Source organism: Mastigoproctus giganteus, chromosome 1 (assembly GCF_048544385.1).
Source record: "Mastigoproctus giganteus isolate SK-2022 chromosome 1, ASM4854438v1, whole genome shotgun sequence".
NCBI classification, from domain to species: Eukaryota; Metazoa; Arthropoda; class Arachnida; order Uropygi; family Thelyphonidae; genus Mastigoproctus; species Mastigoproctus giganteus.
This window is the reverse complement of record NC_143575.1, coordinates 15252739-15276768: the sequence shown is the minus strand read 5'-3', so window position 1 is coordinate 15276768 and position 24030 is coordinate 15252739. Positions and strand designations below refer to the sequence as shown.

General features: G+C 38.6%; 2 protein-coding genes across 4 annotated transcripts in view; both read right to left on the bottom strand.

Annotated features, from left to right (window-relative positions):
• LOC150090572 (U6 snRNA-associated Sm-like protein LSm6) overlaps positions 1-15175 on the bottom strand; it is a 64067-nt gene extending 48892 nt beyond the window's left edge. Inside the window, exon 1 of one of the 3 annotated variants that reach the window (XM_090371667.1) lies at positions 15061-15175. The gene's annotated coding sequence lies outside the window, so the exon portion shown is untranslated. The remainder of the gene's footprint in view (positions 1-15060) is intronic. The other 2 variants (XM_090371658.1, XM_090371676.1) reach the window with 2 other exon arrangements.
• LOC150090573 (uncharacterized) lies at positions 92-15039 on the bottom strand. The gene is made up of 2 exons (XM_090382927.1): positions 15008-15039; positions 92-1084 (listed from the first exon to the last, which is right to left on the bottom strand). The coding sequence occupies exon 2, from the start codon at positions 1025-1027 to the stop codon at positions 92-94; it is 936 nt and encodes a 311-aa protein (XP_090239053.1). The 5' UTR covers positions 1028-1084; positions 15008-15039.
• Positions 15176-24030: the final 8855 nt, after the last annotated feature.

Here is a 24030-nt window from a genome sequence, read left to right as displayed (position 1 = left end):
ATAGAATTATCATGTATTTCATATATAAAAAAATTAATCACACTCCCAAAGGAAACAAACTATAAAGTTTATATTCCTTCTTTTATAACCTTTAACTTTTTATAATTGAATGTAAAGGTTTCACAGCAGCTTTTCTAGACAGCCCAAGCCTCAATCCTGTTGAAGGTAACCCAATGGGTTTATTTAAAACTTGTGATGAGAGTTGTGGGCTTGAAACTAATATTTTCTTTTTGCATTGTGTTTTTTTAGGCAGTTTATTAATATCAGAAGTTTTATTTGAACTGTATGAAGTACCAGCAGTTTTAATTTTGGTACGTACATTATCTTTCTCTGCACAATCCTCTGCATCTTCAGATTTTTCCTCATCTCCTCTAACTATTTCCAATTCAGTTTCCAATTCCTTTCCGAATTCATTATCTTCTTTAATTGTGATGTCTGAACACTTGTTGGGTCCTTTTTCATTTTTGCTATCTTCTTGTGAAAGCTTAAGGGCAGCTTCAATGTCTCTTTTGAGTACCTTTTCACTGACTGATAGTCTTACTTTGGAGGAGGTATGTTTTTGATCACTAGCTGCGGCTTCCTTAACTGATTCCCTGCTCTGTCTTATTTTGTCATTCCTTTCCTTAATTGATGACTTACTCTGTCTTATTTTGTCATCCCTCTCCCTCTCCTTAACTGATGCCTTGTGCTGCCTTATTCTCTCATTCTTTTCTGCAATGTTCTTGGGAAGCTTTTCTACTTTGATTCTACAATCTGAAATATTTAAATCAGTATCCTCTTTCTTTCGCTTAGTTGGAGGAGATGAAAGATCTTGAAAATCATCATCACCACCACCACTGCTATCTTCGCTGAGATCAGTTTCTTTAAAATCCCCATCACTGCTATCAGTTTCCTGTTTCTTTTGCTTACTTGGTGGAGATGAACGATCTTTGAAATCATCATCATCATCATCACTACTATCTTCAGCACAAAGTTTGGAATAATTAACTTGTTTCTTGGCTCTGCTAGACCTTCTCTGATCAGCCATTTGTCTACTGCAAGGAACAAATACAACTCACTTCCTTTTTTTTCAGCATGAAGCAGCCTGGTTTATAATACAAAGGGAGAGAGAGATAGTGTTAATTTCTTTGGGTTTTTATGCTATTATAATTTTATGTTATTATAAACTAATATAACCTATAAACATTTTTAAATAATCTTTTTCTTGTACAGTATATCATATTATTTAAGAAAGGTATTTCTTAAATAATATGATATTCAAATAAGATATAAGAAAAGACATTTCATAATTGCCATGCAGCATTAATAGATAGCTGATAAAATCTCATAAAACATTTAAATTGCAATGACAGAATTATAAAAATTCTCTACTCCTTTTGTATGCAGTTATACTATCTCACCTATTAATAATTAATGTAAAATACTACTATTCTGCATCATGACACATTAATTCTCTACAACTGCTTTTATGCTTGCAACAAGCAATAAAGGCAGAGAGAGAGAGAGAGAGTCCAATAAATAAGTGTTCTCCCAAGACCTAAACTGAGGAATAATTTTTTAAGGAGGTATTTTATAACTAATAATTATTATTTGATATACACAAGCTGTTCACTGTGGTTGTATATAGGATCATGGTGTTTGTATTCAATACTGAAGTTAAGAGAAGTCCTATTCTGCCTCACTCAATGAAAAGTTTCTGCTGCTGCAATAAAATTTCAACACTGAAGTAAAAATAAAAACTCTCCTTTAATGCAAAAGAAAGAATGGAAAGTGGAAAAAAAAATATATACAGTCGGACATGTCTTTAACAAACTTCCATATAGTGAATTTTTCTGTGTAGCGAAGTTTTTTTTTTATTTCCCCTTGGTCATCACATTGAAAATAGTTTCTGTATAATGAAGAAAATTTCCATATAATGAACTAATTTCAACAGACCTGGGTACGCATTGTTCACACCTCTGGCCTTTATGCAATAAAGCTGATGCCGTAGAAAGTATGAATTAAGAGTTAAAAGCTTTTAAGAGCTAAAGGGATTAATTACATGAATTAAGAGCTAAAATATTCTACAGTGGTGCCCGTAAAACCAGGAAAGGGAAACTCGTCAACTATGGAGCAGGATAGAAAAAGATGGACAGTTTTGGGAGAAACTATGCCCAGCAGTGGGTCAGCAGTGGCTAAAAGGAAGAAGTAAAACCTATACACTACTGTACCGAGAAGTCATGCTGGTCAACTGCTATCTACACTTCCACAGCCATTGGCAAAGATTAAGGCATATTCCCGACATTGGCTCTGTTCAACCTGTTTTCTACTGTAAACATCCTATTAGAGAATTAGGAGAGAGTGATTTTCCTTTATCCAGGAAATTCATCTGTTGTTTCAAAGAAATGAGTCATCTGCACTTTAACTAAATTTCACCTATCTCTGTTTACATGGTAGGTATAAGTAGTCCCTAAATCAGTTTTGTTTTAGCTGCTGTGCTAGTAATCTTAGTGTCTAAGAGGAAATTCTTGAGTGTAGTGTGAAAAAGAGGAAGTGCTTAGTAGCGTAGATCAGGGTAATAAAAATAATAAAAAGAAATTGCTTTAAAATTTGTTATTCCTGCCAGTAGTGTGTTAACAATTCCGAAAAACTGTTTCTATTTTCAAACTGTTTGAGGAAATGAGATCTAGTCGGAAGCGTGCAAAATTATGCCTGTGTGAAGATGTAGATGAAGCAGTTTTTAAGTGGATGAAGTTGATTCGAGACCAAAACATGCCAATATCAGGGCCATTAATAAAAGAAAAGGCAATGGAATATGCATCTTTTTTTTTTTTTTTTTTTTTATGAGAACCCCAAACACGAGAGGTATTATAACCTATAGTACTTAGTACCGTGCTTGGGTTGGAGGTTGAGAAGACGAAAGAAGATATTTGTTGATATTGGACTTGAACTTCTGTAGATTGTAATTTTCAGGAAATACGTATGAAGGAAGGTTGTTCCAGAAAATGGCAGTTGAATGAATAAATGAGGAAGATGAAAATTTGGTTCTGTGGGTTTGAAGTTGGACAGTAAATGGATGTTGGCTGGTGGCGGCACGTGTTCGGACTGTTTTGAAAGAGAGAGCAGGAATTATAGAAGCCAATTCAGAAGAACAGTGCCCATGGAAGTATCTGTAGAAGAGGCATGCAGCAGAAACAGTGCGTCTATGAGAAAGCGAGTGGAGAGACTCTGTTAGAGATGAATCATTAATTAACCTAACTGCCCTCTTCTGAATGGAATCAAGAAGCCTGAGAGAGGTTTTGGGGGCACCACCCCAGATTTGGGAACAATATTCCATTGCAGGGCGGATTTGCGATTTATACAGAGTGAGCAGCTGTTTGGGAGAAAAGTAACGCCGAGAGCGAAAGAGAAAACCAAGTTTTTTAGATGCAGAGGAAGCAATATTTGTAATGTGCTTGTGCCAAGAGAGATTAGAAGTCAGGGTAATCCCCAAAAGAGATATATCATTTTGCCTAGAAATCGGAGTGTCACTAAAGATAAGCATAGGAGCAGAAGAATCCTTTTTGCGAGATATAAGACAAGATTGAGTTTTAGAAGGGTTGAAATCAACTAAGTTGTCTTTGCCCCACTGGAGAATTACCTGAAGATCGGCATTTAAGGAATTGGCAGCAGATTTTCGAGAACTTGAAGCTGATTGAGTTGGACAAGGTTTCTCAAAATGGAAAGTTGAATGCAATGTGCTATCATCGGCAAAACTATGGATAGGATTTCCAGTCAATGGAAGAAGGTCATTGATATACAAGAGGAAAAGAGTGGGGGAAAGAACTGAACCTTGGGGGACACCGGCATTAGTGGAGAAGTTAGAAGACAGAGAGCCATCTACCATCACCCTCAGTGAGCGATCAGAGAGAAAACTGGATAACCAATTACTAAAAACAGTTGGCAAACCATAAGATGGAAGCTTGTTTAGAAGACCTTTATGCCAAACACGATCAAAAGCCTTTGAGATGTCAAGAGCAACTACTTGTGTTTCACCGAACCTTTCCATTGAATTAGTCCATAAATGGGTAACATAAGCCAGAATATCACCAGTGGATCGACACTGACGGAATCCATACTGGCGATCGTTGATCAGACGGAAGGTTTCTAGGTAGTTTAAGAGTTGGCGGTTCATTGATTTCTCCATTACTTTAGAAAGAGTAGAAGTAATTGCAATGGGACGATAATTGGATGGGAGGGATTTGTCACCCTTTTTAGGAACTGGCTGGATATGAGCAAATTTCCAAGCAGAAGGAAAAACACCTTTGGAATAAGAAAGTGAAAAAAGGCGGCAAAGAATAGGAGTAAGTTCAGGAGCACAGGTTTTGAGAACAAGTGGAGAAATACCATCAGGACCTGGAGCTTTCTTAGCATCAAGATTCATCAAAATCCTTCTGATATCCTTTTGACGGAAGACCACAGGAGGCATTGAATGGAGCGTGTTAGGAATGGTGGGAGGTGTTTTACCAAGATCATTAATACATGAGCTCAAAGAAAAATGGGATGCTAGCAGGTCAGCTTTATCCTTGGCTGAAGTGACAACAGAACCATCTGGTTTGGACAGAGGTGGGAGCAGAGATGGGCAAAAGTTGCGGCCAATAGCTTTGGCAAGAGACCAGAATGCTCGGCTACCATTAGGGCAAGAAGCAAGTTTTCTACTCTTAGCCTGTTCAAACTCTAGTTTGGACTGATTAATAACTGCTTTACAATTGTTGCGAGCTTTGGTGTAGGCAGAAAATGAAACTGAAGAATTAGAAACAAGCCAATTACGATATGCAACGTTCTTCTCTTGGACAGCCTTAGCACATTTATTGGAAAACCAAGGTTTAGATAAAGGACGAGATTTTAAAGTGGAGTGTGGGATAAAGGATTCCAATTCCTGCAAGAATAATTTCACTGACACGATCTGAGCAAACGTTGACATCAGAACTTTTGAAACAGTAATCCGACCAAGGAAAAGAAGAAAAGAAGAAAAGAAGTCTCGCAGGTCATCCCATTTTGCATTCTTGTAATGCCAAACAATACGAGGTTCGGAATAGCCATGAGATAAAGGTTCCATTGGAGAAGAGACAATCACCAAGTTGTGATCTGAAGTGCCTAAAGGACCTCTCACTTCAACCTTGTACTTAGAAGGGTTGTTTGTGAGAAAAAGATCAAGCGTATTGGCTGTATGATTAGGATTGTCCGGTATTCTTGTAGGTAAATGAACAATCTGTGCTAGGTCATTAGTAATTGCAAAAGCCTCAGCATCTCGACCTGCTGGGTCGGTGTGACTAGAAAATGGAAGCCAGCTGGAGTTGTGAACGTTAAAATCACCAAGGAAAATTACCTCACTGTTAGGAAAGTTGGACTGGAGAAAGTCAAGTTGCAAAGAGAGGAAGTCAAAGAGCTCCAAGTGATTAGTGGAGTTGGGAGAACGGTAGAGACAACAGATGAATTTTACACAATGAGGTAGAGAGATTTTAAGCCAGAGAAGATCAAAGAGAGCAGATTCCAAATTGTCAAGTCTCTGACAGGGAATATCAGAACGGACATATGCACAAGTACCACCTTTGAGGCGAAAGCGATCATACAGCAAATAATTTGGACATCTGAGATGAGCAGTAGTTGAATCAACTGATAACTGAGATTCAGTCAGAAAAAGTACATGGGGTTTGGAAGACTGCAAGTGGAAATGGACATCGTTGAGATTAGAATTGAGACCACGTATATTTGTGAAATGAATTAGAAAGTCCTTGGGAGGTTTAGATCTTTTCGCAGATAAGCTTGCTCTATTATTTTGACAATTCATGGTGTATTCAATAGTGAGAAAAAGTGAGTGGGACATGCTGTATGAAGTAATGAAATTTTTGGATATGGCGTACATGTGGTAAGAATATACCCAGATCCTTGACATAACGTGGCCTCGACAATGCTCCCCGCATACACACTACTCGGACTCCCTCCAGTCACTATCTGGCAGAGTAGAGGTAGCAAGATTATACACTAGCTGATCCGGAAGCTTCCTAGAGAGTTACCAATAGGTTCAGTCCGGTGTACTAACTAGCGGCCGGCCTGCGAACACCGTTTTAGAGCTGTACCCTCGAAATGTAAGGAATATTGGATCTCGCCACGACATTCATCATAACCTCAAAAATCATCAATCATACTGCATGATGGAAGAGATAGGGAAGGGTTGGCCGGAACTTAGCTCTAGAGACTAAACATGGGTTCCACCACTTCAAGCCTCCAATAAGCAAAGTGGTGGTATTTCACCGGTTGATGAGAGTCATCTACCACCTAGTACTGCCTGGTAACATAGAGGGGCGGCGTTCCTCCATGTGGTGTGGGCGCCACACCTCGACCCCTGCTTACGTTGGTTCACACCTGGGTGGTCACCCACCATGTACTTGTGCATGAAGGTCATACTCAGGATTACTAACAGTCCCACCATCGTGAAGGTGCAAGCAGAGGATTTGGCTGTCATAGACCGTCCGGACTTCGCCGAAATTGGGTCCACTTTGACTTGAGTGTCACCCGAATATCAGTTCCATCAGCGTTTTAGACTCCCAGGTAGCAAGAACAGCTTGTCTGGCATATCTGAGAGAATGTCTGTGACCAACCTCAAGGACCAAAGCAGAAGGAAAAACACCTTTGGAATAAGAAAGTGAAAAAAGGCGGCAAAGAATAGGAGTAAGTTCAGGAGCACAGGGGCATAAAACTGGGCATAAAACTTTTCTGGGGCATAAAACATTCCATGCCAGTTCTGGTTGGCTAGACAAATTTAAAGAGTGCCACTCAAAAAAGTCATTTCTGATGAAAGTGGAGTCGCAATCGAAAAAGGCTATATCCATTGAAAAGAAAAAAAAATTATTATTATTATTAATAGTCATATGGTGCAAGGAAGCCTGAGGCTTATGCTGCACTAGCAAAAAAAAAAAAATCCTACATTAGAGAGAGAGAGAGAGAAGTAGAAGGGAATCACCAGGAAAGCAAGAAAGAGAAGAATGATGATATCCAGCTCAGGACCCTGGGTTTGCCAAGCCCACAAGCCAAAAGACATTAAACGTTGATGAAACATGTCTATTTTTTAAATGTTTGCCGAATGAGACACTGACTTTTAAAGATAAATTTAGGTGGTAAAAATAGTAAGGAGACAATTACAGTTTCGGTTGGTGCAAATATGGCCGGTAATGAAAAACTGAAGCTTTTGGTAATAGGCAAAAATAAACAATTCCGATGTTTCAAAGCAGTAAAGTCATTATTGGACAACTACAACAAAAAAATCTTGGACGACAAGTGAAATTTTTGAGCAGTGGATTTTAAATTTTGATAGAAATATGACGAAAGAAAACAGAAAAATTGCATTGATTGCCAACGACTACCCAGCCCACCTTCACTCGGTAATTTTGAAACTTACAAGTGTGAAGCTTGTTTTCTTCCCTCAGAATACCTCGTCCAAACTGCAGCCAATGGAACAAGGCATTATTAAAAATTTGAAAATGCACTACTGAAGGTGCATACTGAAAAAAAACTATACTGAAAATAGAAACCAACCAACCTATAGATTCTATTATAGATTTGCTGATGTGCAAATCAGTGTTGGCAAAAGTGTGGTGTCAAGATATGATGGAAACAACGATTATGAATTGTTTTGCTAAAATGCTAATTAACAGCAATGGGAGGGATGAACTGCTGCAAGACATTGAGCAATCTTAGGAAGAGTTCCAAGCAAGGTTTGATCAGTGGAGAAATTGTTCTTGATGAATTTTTAGGAGTTGATAATGATGCCATAGTAGCTGAATATCCGAGTGACTCCAACATTTTGGAGCGTATTTAAAGAACTAGTGACAATATCGACAATGAGTTGGATGAAAATGAGGGCAATATTAAACCTTCCAAGCAAGAAATGTTGGCAGCATTTGAAACTTTGTTTTGAGGCATTCAGTGGGAAGAAAATGTGACAAAAAACATATGAGTTTTTAAACAAATGCGAAACTTTTTATGAATGGTGTAGTAGAATCCAGTGTACAACAAAAAATAACCAAATATTTTACGACATAATTCTTAAAAGTGTACTAATACATTGTATGCATCATGTGAGTAGTTATTTCTTAATATGTATCTATTGATAAATTGTTTTAAAATGTTAGAAAATTTATTCATTCTCACTTATTTCTGATTTATATCCCATCTTTTACTATATTTCTGAATTTAAGGTATTTTTTCATTGTTGAAAAGGTCATATTTTTTTATAACGAAATTTCTGTTTAATGAATTTTTTCAAGGGAACGATCAATTTCATTATATAGCCTCAGCTGCTTATGCGCCAATAAAACTCAAATCAAATCAAATCAAATGAAGCACTAGATATTATGTTTGCTGCTATGAGCTAGTAGGTGGAATGAATGGGCATTGTGGCAAATGCACAATTTTCTCGGTTCACACAAAGTCGTATTTTTTCACTATACTTGTTCCACATGCTATGAAAGGAAAGCAATAATAACTGCTGTGCTACTTGCAAGGGTATCAACTATGAAAGGGGGAAAGTTAAGTGATACACTTATACTTGGCTTTGAGCTAACTGTTTCTTTCTTCTTGGAATGGAGAATTCATTTGGTATTAAATATTTACAAATGTATTAAGACATCTCAAAATTAATAAATATATCTCAGTATTAATAATAAATGCTGAGGTAAGAGGACTAACATGCTGCTTACAAGTCTTACTATGAGTTTACTTGATGCACTTTGAAGGCACTTTTCCCAAAAGTGCCTAACAGAAAACCTGGTAAACAAAGTTTCTAATCAGCAGAAAGTTCTTCTGTGTTTAAAAAGGATTTTTTCCACAACTCCATGGCATAGTCTTAAGAGCCACAGTCCGTTACCTTCCATCATACTGCTAATGTCTTTGATGAACTCCATTACTTTGCTGCCTCAAAATCAACTGGCATCACCAGCTTATCCAAAGTACAGCAGAAGCCAATTTAAAGCCAAGTTTCAATACAAAAGAGAATCTGCATAGGATACGAAAATGGATCCAAAATGCAACAGGCTGGAAGTCAGGGGTCAATACCACCTGGAACAGCGAGACTATTCTGAAACCTCTTGTGAATTTTCCAAACAGTTAGACCTAGACTAGTGGGTACAGCAATTCATAACAACCAGTTCTTAATCCAGTCCAACAACTTTAAATAACTCCACTACTAGAGCAAAAAGCGAAGTAATTTTAGAGGTAAGCTCTCAACCCATCCTGCACTACTAGCAAAGATGGTATTCCATAGTTCAAAATCAAATGTCTTTAACCCATACATCAAAACTCAATCCTGGCCATATTTAATTGGATTCTCAAGAACCATTACTTTCCTCCTAAATAGAATGCCTATCATGTACATATGTGATAGCCACTAGAAATCAATCACTAACACTACCAGTCACCTAAATCTTGAAAAGCACTTTATTAGTATTAGTATCGGCCGCATGGTGCAAGAAAGCCTATGGCTTATGCTGCACCAGCCAAAAAAAAAAAAAAATTCCAAACAAAACAATGATAAAAACAAAAAATAAATAAATAAATAAAATAAATAACTAAATAATAATAATTAATAAATAAAAAAAATAATAAATAAAAATAAAATAAAAAATACATAAAAAGGAAATCAAACCTATCATCCTATGTGCTTCCCTTACCCGAAAGTACTATCTAGATGACCTTTGAATTTCCCCAAACTGTCAGCCTCTACCACCCATGAAGGCAACTTATTCCAGTAATTTATAACTCGCTGGCTAAAACAAAACTTCCTGCAGTCCAATCTAAACATTCCCCCCCCCCCCCGTAACTTGAATTTATGTCCACTAGTTCTAGCATCATTTATAATCTTGAAAATTTTTTCCTCATTCATTTTACTGATGCCTCTCAGAGTCTTAAACACCTCAATCAAATCTCCTCTAAGGTGTCTAGTTTCCAAACTCTGCAACCCACATATTCGAAGTCTTTCTTCATAAGGACGCCCTTTTGCCGATCTCACCAGGCGAGTTACCCTTCTTTGCACCCTTTCAAGAAGCTCGATGTCTTTCTTTAGGTGCAGTTTCCATACTCGAACACAGTATTCCAAGTGTGGTCTAACATAAGCCTTATATAATGGGATTATCACGTCCCTATCTCTACTTGCAAAAGTTCGATAGATCATCGATAGGACACCATGGGCCTTCCTTGCAACCTGTTTACAATGCTCAGAGAATTTCATGTCTGACCGTATCGTAACACCCAAGTCCCTTTCCTCCAGTACTGGGTTTAGTTGAACTCCACCAAGTGAATAAGTTTTTTTGGGATTACTGTTTCCCAGGTGTAATACCTTACACTTTGTTGGATTAATGCACAGCTGCCATTTTTCTGACCATTCCTGAAGTCTATCTAGGTCTCTCTGAAGAAGCTCAGCTTGACAGTGATCATTAACTACTCTACCAATTTTAACATCATCTGCAAATTTAGACATCACGCCCTCTATCCCTTCATCAATGTCGTTTATGAAAATTAAAAACAACAGTGGTCCTAATACTGATCCTTGGGGAACCCCACTTCTTACATCAACCCAATCTGAGGAATAGCCATTTATCACAACCCTCTGCCTCCTGCCCTGAAGCCATCCTTCTATCCATCTAAGGATTTTCCCAGTGATTCCAACCTGTTCCAGCTTATAAAGCAACCGCTCATGTGGGACTGAGTCAAAAGCTTTGCTGAAATCTAAATAAACAATGTCGAAATTATTCCCTAAATCCAGCTCGTTAGTGACCCTTTCGAAATAGCGAACCAGATTTGTTAAACATGATTTTCCCTTTACAAAACCATGCTGAGTATCCTTGAGAATTTCAATTTGATCCAAATGATCCTGAATTCCACCCTTGATCATTGCCTCCATGATTTTCCCTACTACTGAAGTCAGACTGACAGGTCGATAATTTCCAACTTCACTTTTAGAGCCACCCTTATGTATGGGAGATACATTTGCACTTTTCCAATCCAAGGGAATCTCCCCAGAGTCTAGTGATGCTCGCATAATTAGCCTCAATGGTTCAATGCACTCGCTTGCCGCCTCTCTTAAGATTATAGGGTATATTCCATCAACTCCAGGAGCCTTACTGGTCTGTAGGCTCGAAAGTTTTTTCATTAAATAATCTTGCGAAATTTCAATATCATTAATTACATATTTTTTAACTTCACTCCCACAACTTCACTAAGCATATCTCCTATACCAGGTTGGTGAGCATCATTGCACCCAAAAATTTTAATTGAGAAATATAATTCTTGTATACATAAATATGGCTAAAAAATTAATTTAAAAAATGCATTTTTAATCTTTAAGCAAAAAAAATATATTTTTTAATATATGGTGCTTGCCCAAATTGTAAGCTGCAAAATGTTGCTTGCTTAAAGCCCAAGGTTACGAACCCCAGCCCTACACCATACAGCAGAGATCAACTGTAATAAATATGCTTGCAAAAATGATTAAAATCCATGCTGCTTTCCATAAGAAAAATAGAAATGATGACAATATATATGTAGAATGATGTAGTATCTGATGCTGCTATTATATTGCATTTCTTCAGTGTTAGGATGCTATCAGATTTGTGGCAACTATGCTTTCTGTCACTGCTACTACTAACCAGTCATGAAATCAAGCAAGAAATCAGCGAATGTAAACTTATGTTTCACCTCTGTCAACTTAAATCTCCATTTTATGCACTACTCCTCACAGATTAATTTTTTCTCTATGGTAATCTTTATCAAATCTTATATATGACATTTATGATAATAAATAAATAAAAATATTTTTCTACTTTTACATTTTTATCCACTTTAATCTAATTTAATGAGGAATTATCTAATTCCTCATTAAATCTAAATAAGTACTATGAAGGTTAGGTGGTAACTTATTCTAGTACTTGATTAATGTTTAAGGTCATTTTCTTTCCTTAATTTAAATCCACATCACCTTGTTTGCATCACCACAGAAAGAAAAATGCCCCCAAAATTAGGTCCATAATTCTTTTATTGCCTTAAACCACTTCACCCAAATCCCCATGTAGATGCCTAGTTTCCAAACTTCACAGCTTGCAAAACCATCCCATTCTATAACATTTACAATTAACCTTACAAATTCTTATATTTTTTAGCAAGTCAAATTCTTTCCAAAACAAGGTTTCCAGACCTGTATATATTATTAAAACATTTGCTGCCAAAAAAACATTAAAAAAACCTGTTCAATATGCCGTAATTTTCAGAATATTAAAAAAAAAAAAAAACATGCCAACATCTCCGAATTCTGAAGTCATACATAAATGTTGAAAATTAAGGTTACAATTCAATGCTAAAATTGAACACTTTTTTTTGTGCTGAGCTGCAAGTTGGAAAAATTCTTAAAATTTTACAAAAAGTTAATTAATGTACATTAACTAATATCAAACAAGCAAAGAACACATAAAATTGTGTGCCAAGTCTATAAACAAAAGCCAAACATTACTGCAAAAGCATTCAATCAGTGAACCAGTACTGAATAGCTCTTAATTCTAACATTTGTCCACTAACATAGGTGTTGCTCAAGGTTTAGTTCTTTCTCCCACTCTTTTCCTCTTGCATATTAATGACCTTTTTTCATTTATTGGAAATCCTATCCATAGTTTTGCTGATGATAGCACATTGCAATTCCATCTTCCAGTTTGAGAAACTTTCCCCTGCTCAGACATTTTCAATATCTCAAATATCCACTATCAATTCCTTAAATGCTGATCTGTGGGGCAAAGATAACTTAGTTGATTTCAATCCTTCTAAAACTCAGTCCTGTCTTATATCTTGCAAAAAAAATTCTTCCGCTCCTATGCTTATGCTCACTCAGTGACACTCAGATTTCTAGACAAGATCACATCTCTATTGGGGATTACCCTGACTTCTAATCTCTCTCTCGTGACATAAGCACATCACAAATATTGCTTCCTCTGCATTGAAAAAAAAAACTGTTTTCTCTTTCACTCTCTGCTTTACTTTTCTTCTTTCAAACAGCTGTACAAATCACAAATCCGCTCTACCATGGAATATTGTTCCCACATCTGGGGGGTGCCCCCAAAACCTATCAGGCTTCTACATTCCATTCAAAACAGGGCAATTAGGTTAATTAATGACTTGTCTCTAACAGTCTCTACACTCTGTCTCATACACACTCTGTTTCTGCTGCATGCCTCTTCTATAGATACTTCCATGGGAACTGTTCTTTTGAATTGGCTTTATAATTCACGCTCTCTCTCTCTCTCTCTCTTCCAAACCAATCCGAACACGTGCCACAACCAGTCAGCATCCTTTTACTGTCCAACTTCAAACTCACAGAACTAACTTTTCTTCTTCCTCATTTATTCCTTCAACTTCCAATTTCTGGAACAAATTCCCTTATTTCCTGAAAATTATAATCTATAGAGTGGCCTACTTAATTTGTGATGTGATCTACTTTTTTCCTTCAAAATATGCCGCGATCTACCATCTCAAAAATTACATTGCATAAGGTGCAAAAATCGAGGGATGATTGTATATTTAAAATTTGTCGTGATCGACCGAAATTAAATCCGCGATTGACTCGTTCGTCACCCCTGACATATACAATATATGGGGGGAGTAACATCGAACCCTGCAAAAAAGTAGGCAAACTGTAAGTTATAAGAAACTGAACCACTGTGTTTCTTCAACTGGGATTCAATTGGTGTATGAAACAAAATAAGCTTCATCACCATTCAAATAACCTAAAGAATCTATAGGCAGGTTTGTTTATGTACTGAATGAAATTAATATGACAATGATGAGAAATTCAAAAAATCTTTGTGAAATGTATTTGAAATGAATGTGTCAAATATGTGTTGGCAAGCTATTCAAACTGAATGTCTCCATACTACATGCAAAGCTATAGTTTCAAAACTGGTGTATCACAAGTGGTTTAAATGATAAGCCTTCAAACTCCTCGAGACCTTATATAAAATTACTTCTTTCTGTGATAGATTTAATGTTCAAAGAGTAACATTAAAGACAGTAGTCAATCTGATTATAAAAGAACAAAACTGCCGCCTTTATTATAAACTAATTACTAGTCAATTTGTATTTAAATTTGCAAAGTGGGCATGATTGGAATAGCTGGTTACGGTAGGATGTGTCTGGGAATAATAAAGTGCTGTGTTGATACGTCACCCAGTGGCATATCCAGGTATCATCGTAAGGGGGGGGGGGGGAATTGCAACCAGTCCGATTTTTTTTTTTTTTTTTTTGAACGCCTCCTGCGTTTTTCTTTAATTTCAAACTTTTGGGTGGGGCGCATATCCCCCTCTGCCCACCCCTGAATACGCCACGAACGTTACTCAACTCTGATGCTTTCTGTTGAGTGTGTAATAAACTGTCACCATTAAATGAATAATTCTGAAACACTATATATACAAATTGTTTTTAAGTGGGCTCGGTGTTCCATTAATTCAAAAAAATTACGGAAGGTGGCTGACCTTAATAGGGTCCGCCCTCCAGTCTTTGGGTGTTTATTCCGCCCTACCTAGTGCTGTTTTAAAATAAGAAAACGAATTCCCGATTTAAAAACAGTGGCGGGAGGAATAAACACCCTAACACTAACCATAGCGGGTTAGGTTTGTCAATCACTACCTTCTTCCTCTTCTTCTCGCCGCTATTTTGAAAGGGGGAACCCTGTTCTAAAGTTTTACCCAGACGTTTTCTACCAAATAGCTTACAGTAAATATGAATTAAAGATAATTCGACTATTTATCGAAGTCGGGAAATATGACTAACTACAAACTTTGCCGCTTAAAATTTCATCGAGATTATAGCATTCAGTTTTGACTTAAAAAAGCTTCCATAGTCATAATGAATTCACCAGATTTACTGTTCTCATAAATCACAGATAGAAAAACAAAACAAATATAAATTCAGAAAAATAAATATCACACTATTGGTAATTTTTATAAACACCAACCTATATATTGAAAATTTCAAACAGCCAAAACAAAAGCAAAACTTTGGACGAACCTGTTACAGCGCTACCTACCACTGCTATATTTCCAACTATTCAAACAATTTAATGCCTCATAATGTGAATTTAAATTTTGAACTTTGGATGTACATTCCGGATGGTTCATTCACAGTGAAACAGAAATGTTGAAAGCTGACAATTTACACGATTCAATATCTTTAATCATGCACTCTCGGTTCATTAGTTTCCAAAATGTCCGTGTCTAAACTAACGAGTGTTAGAATCAATTTAAATAGTATAGCCCTTGCAGAAGAATATTCTAAATTAACGAAATTAAAAAAATAAATAAATAATAAATAAATAATAATAGTAAAAAATGTCGACGCCGTCGTTGATCAATGAATGACATCTCACCATTGATGCTCCAATGGCTGGCGCCATTGGAGCATCAACAAAACTGTTAACAGAACTTGCCGTGGAAGATCCTGATACTTTTTGTTCCACAGGCTCTCACAATTTTTATGGGCTTCCAAAAATATATGCATATATATTAAAGGCTTCCAAAAATATATGCATATATTTTAGGAAGTCTTTAGATAGTGTTGCACATGGAAAACTGCTGTACAAATTGGAGCAGTATGGCATTAAGGGAAAGTTGCTGCAATAGATAAAGGGATAAAGGTTGACTGGGAGACGGCAGAAAGTGGTAATCAACAAACACTGCTCTACGTGGACTAATGTTATTACTGGAGCACCCCAGGGTTTGGTACTCAGCCCATTGTTGTTTTGTGTATTTATTAATGAGATCGATGAAGGTATATCACACTTAATGTTCAAGTTTGTAGATGATACAAAGGTTGATAGGGTTGTTAATGATAGTAAAGACAGCATGCTACTGCAACAGAATCTAGAAAAGTTAGGTAAGTGAGCTGAAGTAACAACCGAAGTTTAATATTGACAAATGCAAAGTACTGCATATGGGTAGCAGTAACTCAAGAGACACGTGCCAACTGTGTGGCACTACACTCAGGGAGGTGGAGAATGAAAGAGACCTAGGGGTAATTGTGCAGTCAGATATGGGAGAGAAGATCATGGAGTTTTGTCAATGATATATAGGAATTGTGCTACCAGAGAGAAGGAGATGATTATACCATTGAATAAGGCAATGGTCAGGCCACACCTTCAATAGTGCGTACAGGACTGGAGGCCTCATTTTAGGAAGATGCAGAGTTGCTACAACGAGTAAAGTGAAGGGCATCAAGATTGGTGAGAGGAACAAAACAGGTTCTCTTACCAACCCCCCCCTCCCCCCATACTTCTCCTTCAACCCATGCACGGTACTAAGTACAATAGGTTTTGATACCTTTCGTGTTTGGGGTTTTCATAAAAAAAAAAAAAAAAAGGAGAGGCTTAAATTCTGTCAATTGTAGCATCTGGAGACTAGACACCTGCGAGGTGATCTGATTGAGGTGTATAAGGCCGTGAATGGTTTGAGCAGGCTCAATGCTGATGGGATACTTCCGCTTGCTGAGATTAAGAACGTGAGGGGGCATAGACTCAAATTAAGGAAAGATAGTTGTAGAATAGATGTGCAGAAGTTTGCCTTTACCCAGTGGATAATTGATTGCAGGAACAGGCTTCCATCTGTTGTTGTGGAAGTTTATAGCTTAAATAAATTTAAGGCTGAACTAGAAAAACATTTGGAGTGAAGGGATGGGTGAAATGGGAAGGTTATAAGGGCTTTGCTTTTTTTTTTTTTTTTTTTTTTTTTTGGCTAATGCTCTATAAGCTTGCTTACTTGCATCATATGCCTCAACTAATGCTAATGCTAATACGCTCATCCCTCCAATTAAATGCCATTGTTATAGATTAATATACAAAGATCTGTACAATCTTTGTACAATCTGTACAAAGATCTGACAACGGCAACCGCTGTTTCAAAACAAAATTTCCTTCACGACTGTTCACTAAATATCTAGAATGCAATGAAAATACATGTTTACACGTGTCACTCGCTTTTCACTGCGGATGAATCATCCTCTCCATTCAAAAAAAATTGGAATCCCATCTACATCATTCACTATTCACGTTTGATGTTTACTTTGGATGAAATTCAGTGAAATGCCATCTATACTTTTTCACTTAAGATGAATCGTCCAGGATGTATATTCAAAGTGCAAAATATAAATTCGCCTTTAAATACTCGCTTTAATTGACTTCAATAGACTTAGAAAATAGCAGACAGCGTCTACTATTTGCCATACTTTTCGTCCGTACAGAATCTATTGATTTAACTGCTTCAGCCTGGTGGTATTTACCATCCGTCAAAATTTTTAACTGCTAGGAACTAAAGGTTTTCTCACAATCACTTTCTACAAACTGCCATCCCTCCCCTGCTGGCTACAAGCCTGCCGGGGAGGGATGGCAGTTCGGATATCAGTAGGAAATTATCCGAACCTCCAGGGAGGGTAATTGAGAGCTGTTCAGGCTCTGAATAAGTTTCTTTCACAGTTTACAGTGCTACCATATGACACAGAAAAAATGTGACGTTCATTTAGTTTACTCAACTGATAAGTGCAGTAAAACAAACAGTATTATTATTATTATTGCTGTTCTTATTTTATTTCTCCCTGATTGGGGTGTTCCACCTGGTGACGGGTGTTGCTACTAAGTACATAGGGTGGTTGTTGTTATGCCTGATGTTACTGTTGGTGAAGGAACTCTATGACTATCCTACAGGTGTTCAGGATTGCGTCTTTCTGGGAGTTCCTTGTAGGTGTTCACTGGGAGACCTATTGCTTCTAGGCTGTTATGTAGGGTCTTTGGCACCATACCCGTGGTTGACACGATGATCGGGATGGTCGTTACTTGTTGCATCTGCCACATTTCTTTGATCTCCTGTCTTAGGTTAGTGTACTTCCTGATTTTTTCCCCATGGGTTTTCTGCAGGTTGCCAGGGTTGGGTACCGCTATGTCTAACAGATAGGTAGTCTTTTCCTTCTTCATCCCGCACAACAGACCGGAATAACCCGCAAGGGTTATGTCCCGTCTGTTGTGCAGGATTATCCTATCCGTTAATATGGTGCTGTCACAGTACAGCTTGTGGGCTGTGGTAGTGCTGCCTGGGGTTCGTACTTGTAGTACGGTACACTTTCTTCGACCAATTGGTATTTCCTTGCTAGCTTCTGGTGTATTATCCTGGCCACTAGTCGTGTCTATGAGTGTACTCAGTCTCGGTGATCCCCTTGCATCCCGCGGTGATGTGTTGGATAGTTTCTGAGGCCAAGTGGCATCGTCGACATGTGTCATCTAACACTCCTGGCTCCTTAGCGATGTATTTTCTATAGTTCCTGATGTTGATTACCTGTTCTTGGATGGAGGGCATGAATCCTTCGGTCTCGGGAAAGAGCGGCCCGCTCGTGAGCCATGCATTGCAAGCAATTTTATCTATGTGATCCTGATGGAGATTTATCATTATTATTATTATTCATATAGCGCAAGGAAGCCTGAGGCTTATAAAAAAAAAAAAATCTTTGTTACGCTGAGCGAAAGAGAGAGAGAGAGAGAGAGAGAGAGAGAGAGAGAGGAGTAGAAGGCAATCACCAAGAAAGCAAGAAAGAGAAGAATGATGATATCCAGCTCAGGACCCCGGGTTTGCCAAGCCATTACTCACCAGATGTGAGCTCCTAGGTATTACAACGCAATAGTAAAAATACAGGTCTGAATCTCGCCCACCCATCCAATTTCACAGTTAGTTAGTTAGTTATTGTAGGGTTTTTAGGCGCACAGCAATTTAGGCCATGTTCCTCAGTATATAATGTTCTGTGGTCGATTTGCTGTTTTGCTGGATGAAAAAAACCGTGCACCCTCTCTTGAAACCGACTAACTCAGCGACAATGTGAAAAAATTCCTCACATCATTCACGGGATTCGAACTCAGTTCTTTTCTACCCGGTGTAGGAGTAAAGTGTAAAGTGTGTAAAATGCACCAGAGGTTTACAGTGCATACATCTGCACGTTGTATACTCTGTTTGTAAATATCAGAGTACTCTGTGGAGGCCGGAGATTTAAAACTGTGTGGGGAGTGAAATGTCGTGTAGTGTTATGGTCTGTTGTTCTTCTGACCATTTAACCGATAGTGGGACCCACCGTTGCACACACTTTGCCATGATGAGGCAGGTCAGACACCCAGTAGATTTTTTAAGTACTTTGGAAGGACCGGTCACCTAGTTTCTGAAGATTTCAGTGGTAAGGACCTATATAAAAAAGGGAGCATTGCAGTGAATTTACAGCCGAATTGGGGTATAGGCTTAAGTGAGAGGGGTTCCATTCGCTAGTTCAATTAAGTTACTTTATGGGCACATACTCGGTAATCAATCTGGTGTATTATTATATTAAGGTTAGCCGAAATTCAATACATAAACCCGTATTTGTGTCTGTAAATTGCGTGTGTTCTTAGGTCGATTTGCCTGTTTTGCTGGACAAAAAAAACCACAATTTCTGGGGGGAAACCTTTCTATCTACACCTGAGACCAACTAACTCAGCCACAGAGTGAAAAAACCCCATTAAACTTCATCGCCTCATCGACGGGATTCGAAACCGGACCTTTTACGTCCGGTGAGGGGAGGACGGTGACGATACCACTGTGCTACCGCGAAGGCGTGGTATAAAACTTAAAAAAAAAAAAAAAACTATTTTTCGGCTACCTGAATAATTAAATTCATCTGCAGTAATGTCTGTTAATTTCGTATTTTCTATGATCGATTTCTCTGTTTTGCTGGACGAAAACCCCCAGTTTCTGGGGAAAAAACCTTGCTATCTACGCCTGAGACCTACTAACTCAGCCACAGAGTGAAAAAAGCCCATTAAAGATCCTCGGGTCATCGAAGGGATTCGAATCCACGTCTTTTCCATCCGCTGTTGGGAGGACGATGACGATACATCTGTGCTATCCAGCAGACAGACCCGGTGTAAAAGTGAAAAGTGTAAAGTGTCGATGTGTAAAGTGTAAAGTGTGCAGATGGGCTGAGCAACCCCAGAGCAACGTATCAACTCTGTGGTACTACACTGACAGTGGTAGAGAATGAAAGGGACCTGGGGGTGTTTGTGCAGGCAGATATGAAGTTCTCTGAGCAGTGCAGACGGGTGCAAGAGTAGCTCATGGTGTATTGTCAATGACATATAGGAATTTTTCTAGCAGGGATAAGGAGGTGATTATTCCCTTGTATAAGGCAATGGTCAGGCCACACCTAGAGTACTGTATACAGGTCTGGAGGCCTCATTTCAAGAAGGATGTAGAGCTGCTGGAACGAGTACAGAGAAGGGCAACAAGATTAGTGAATGGAACAAAGGGGTGCTCTTACGAAGAAAGGCTTAAGTTTTGCAAATTACAGTGTCTGGAGACTAGGCACCAGCGAGGTAATCTGATAGAGGTGTATAAAGCCTTGAATGGTTTGAGCATGCTCAATGCTGATGGGATTCTTCCTCTAGCTCAGAAATCTCACCTGAGAGGGCATAAATTCAAATTGAGGAAAGACAGATGTAGGATAGACGTGAGGAAATTTGCCTTTAGCCAGCGGGTGGTTGGTTAGTGGAACAGACTTCCATCCCTTGTCGTGGAAGTTGACAGCCTAAATAAGTTTAAGGCTCAGCTGGACAGGTGTTTCGAACGAACAGAGGGGTGAAGTGGAAGGTTTTTTTTTTTTTTTTTTGGTTTTTTTTTGGCTGATGCTGCATAAACTTGCTTTCTTGCATCAAATGCCTCTACTAATGCTAACGCTAATGTCTAACGGCCCCAGGAGTTTCCCCCATCTCTGCATTGTGTACTCTGTTTGTGTATCACAGAACTCTGCAAAGGCTTAAAAGAGAGGTTTGAAAAGTGTAATGTGTGTGTTAATGTTGTGTAGTGTCCTGTTATGTTGTTCTTCGGACCATTTAGCCGTTGGGCCCCTAGTGGGATCCTGCCCCCCGTTGGCCACACTTAATCCCGAGGAAGCAAGTCAGGCAATAGAGGGATCGCTTAAGTACTCTAGCAGGCCATACCACCTAAATTTCGAAGATTTGAGAGCTAAGGGCCTAAAAAAATATAATAAAATAAATAAAAATAAAAAAATAATAATAAATAAATTAAAAAATTAAATGAAATAAAAAAAATAATAAATAATAATGAAATAAAAAAATAAAAATATATAAAAAAACAAAATTAAATAATGTAAAAAAAATGCGAGACAAGTTAGAGTAGGGATGGAGTCTGAAGGAGTGGGGGACAGGTAGAAACACGGGGATGATAGGGAAGACAACACCAACCTGATCAGTGGGGACAAGCCCCACCAGGAGAAAAGAAGGGAGCAGGGAGGCACTGGACAGAAAACCGTCCCCTACCCCCTGCCGAAGGGATGGGGATTAAAACTGAACTGTACAAGAGTGCTCCGTTCAGGTCGCCAATGTCAACAGTCACTGTCAGGTAATGGATCCATTATTCCAGACAAGAAGTACTTTCAGGAGGCTGGCATTTGGTTTTATTTGGCTTTCTCCATCTGTCTGTTGTTTGAGCTTTGATGTTATTTTGCCTCCTTTGGGTGTTTCTTGGGTCTTCCTTGCCTTATCAATGATCATTGTCTGCAGAGGTCAGGGGTTTCAATTCCCTGTATCTCTCATTGGAAGCATCATTATTTTGTCAGTTCGTCCAAAATGGTTTGTCAATTTCTGGTCAGTTGAGATTATAGCCATATAGTCAGTTCCATTGCATGCAATTAAAAAGTCCATGTCAGTGTCCGTGAGCTAACAGTTTCACGTCCAGGGTTGTCAAGTCGGGTGAGGTCATTTTTTAGTTGCCTTTCATTAGAAGTATTTATTTTGTTGGTCATTTATATTAGGTCAGTTTGTCTATTTCCGTTCAGTTTGGTCATATAGTCAATTTTATGGCATTCATCAGTAAGCTCCATGCTATTGGTCTCTGTGGATGGCGATTAATGGCCTGTGCATACTTAGTAAAAGCCTTGTACTCTTCTGGTGAGTCGACGAGAAGTGTTCCAGATTCCGCGGGTTGTAGGTGATCGTTATCATTAACCGGCAGCGAAGGTCCTCATAATGGGTACAGTCACATATAATGAGGCGCCAGGTCTCTGCCTTCCCGCATGTGCAGCATGGGTCCTCGATGATCCCAAAGTTGGTTAATTTTGCCTTTGAATGATCCGTGGCCGGTCAGTAGGTAAGTTGTGGATAGTCCGGGATGGAGCCAATTTGGGGATTTTGGATACACCCTGTTAATACTGGGTAAGAACTTTTTTGTGATTTCGTCTTTTGTTGATGCAGTCCTTCGATCCTGCCACGTCTGTCGTAGAGGCCTTTGGAGTCTAGTTTGTTTTCTCTGCCTTCTGATTCGCTGTTGGGTCTATAGTGAAATTCAAAAAGGTGCAGGGCAATCCCGTGGTGTAATAAGCCATACTGTAGCGGATTACATTGCCAAGAGATTATTACATTGCCAATGTAATAAGCCATACTGTAGCTGATTATCTCAAGGTCCAGAGGCAGCGCCCCCAGCAGCGACCTGGAGGGCGTGTGTAGTGGTTGTACGGCAGGCACCAGTGATGGCGAGTAGCATCTACCATTGGATTGTGCCCAGTGTTCTTCAATTTACTGCGGTTGCAGCTTAACGAAACCAAACAGAGAAGCGTAAGTTATTGCAGGTAGGAATGTAGTTTTTAATAGAGTTACACGGTGCGCTTATTGAGTCCCCAATCCCGTCTTGTGATTTTGGCAACCGGTTCAGAATAATTCTTAATCTTTGTTCTTATGTGCTTCAAATAGTGTTGAAATGATAGATTAGGGTCCAAGATGACACCAAGATATTTTAGCTGGTTTACCAGTTTTATAGTTTTATTAACAACTTTTATCTGGGGTAGTATCTGTAGGTTGAGGGTTCCCTTAAGTAAGATGGAGGACATCTTGGTTGGTGAGATTTTTAAGAAGTGGGTTAGAACCCAGTCTTGTAGGATCCTCAATGCCTGGTTTGCCTTGGTTTCCAACTGGGCCCTGCTGTCTGCAGCGATCGTCAAAACTTCATCAGCAAAAGCCTGAGAGCTGACATCACCAAGATCCATAGCCAGGAACTCATCTAAAATCATGTTCCACAAGAGCGGCCCCAGAACAGATCCCTGGGGGGCAGCCCTGCAAACTAGTCTGATCAGCTTTTTGTACGGTGCGACGACATTTATTTTTCTCTGCGAGAGGTAGGACTTGATTATTAGGTAGAGGTTAACTGGGGTGTGGGAGCATCTTAGCCAGGCCAGGACGCTCAGTGTAGGAAGAATGGTGATTATACCAACTGTGTTCTTTAATAAAAAGTTCAAATCAATCGTCCTGAATTCCAAACCCTCTGGGGTCGCCCCGTGGTGGGTGGTAATTTCACCACTACTAAAAAAAACATATGTTTATAATTATCTCCTTCCTCTCCTAAATTATAATTATCTCCTAAATTATAATTTATCTCCTTCTTCTCCTAAATTATAATTTATCTCCTTCTTCTCCTAAATTATAATTTATCTCCTTCTTCTCCTAAATTATAATTTATCTCCTTCTTCTCCTAAATTATAATTTATCTCCTTCTTCTCCTAATGGGTTTTTCCAATCCCGCGACGGTACTGGTACTAGGTGAGTGGGATGGTTGTTGTATACGATTAATATTATAGGTCGAAGAAGTATCTGATTATTATTATTATTAGCCACATGGTGCAAGGAAGCCTGAGGCTTATGCTGCACCAGCCAAAAAAAAAAAAAAAATACCCTGTGAGAGAGAGAGACAGAGAGAGAGAGAGAGAGAGAGAGAGAGAGAGAGAGAGAGAGAGAGAGAGAGAGAGAGAGAGAGAGAAGTAGAAAGGAATCACCAAGAAAGAGAAGAATGATGATATCCAGCTCAAGACCCTGGGTGTGTCAAGCCCATACTCACCAGATGTGAGCCCCTGGCCAGAATCACTGCTTTCTGGAGCTCCATGTAAGCATTCTCTGCAAGGTCTATTGCTGATAGG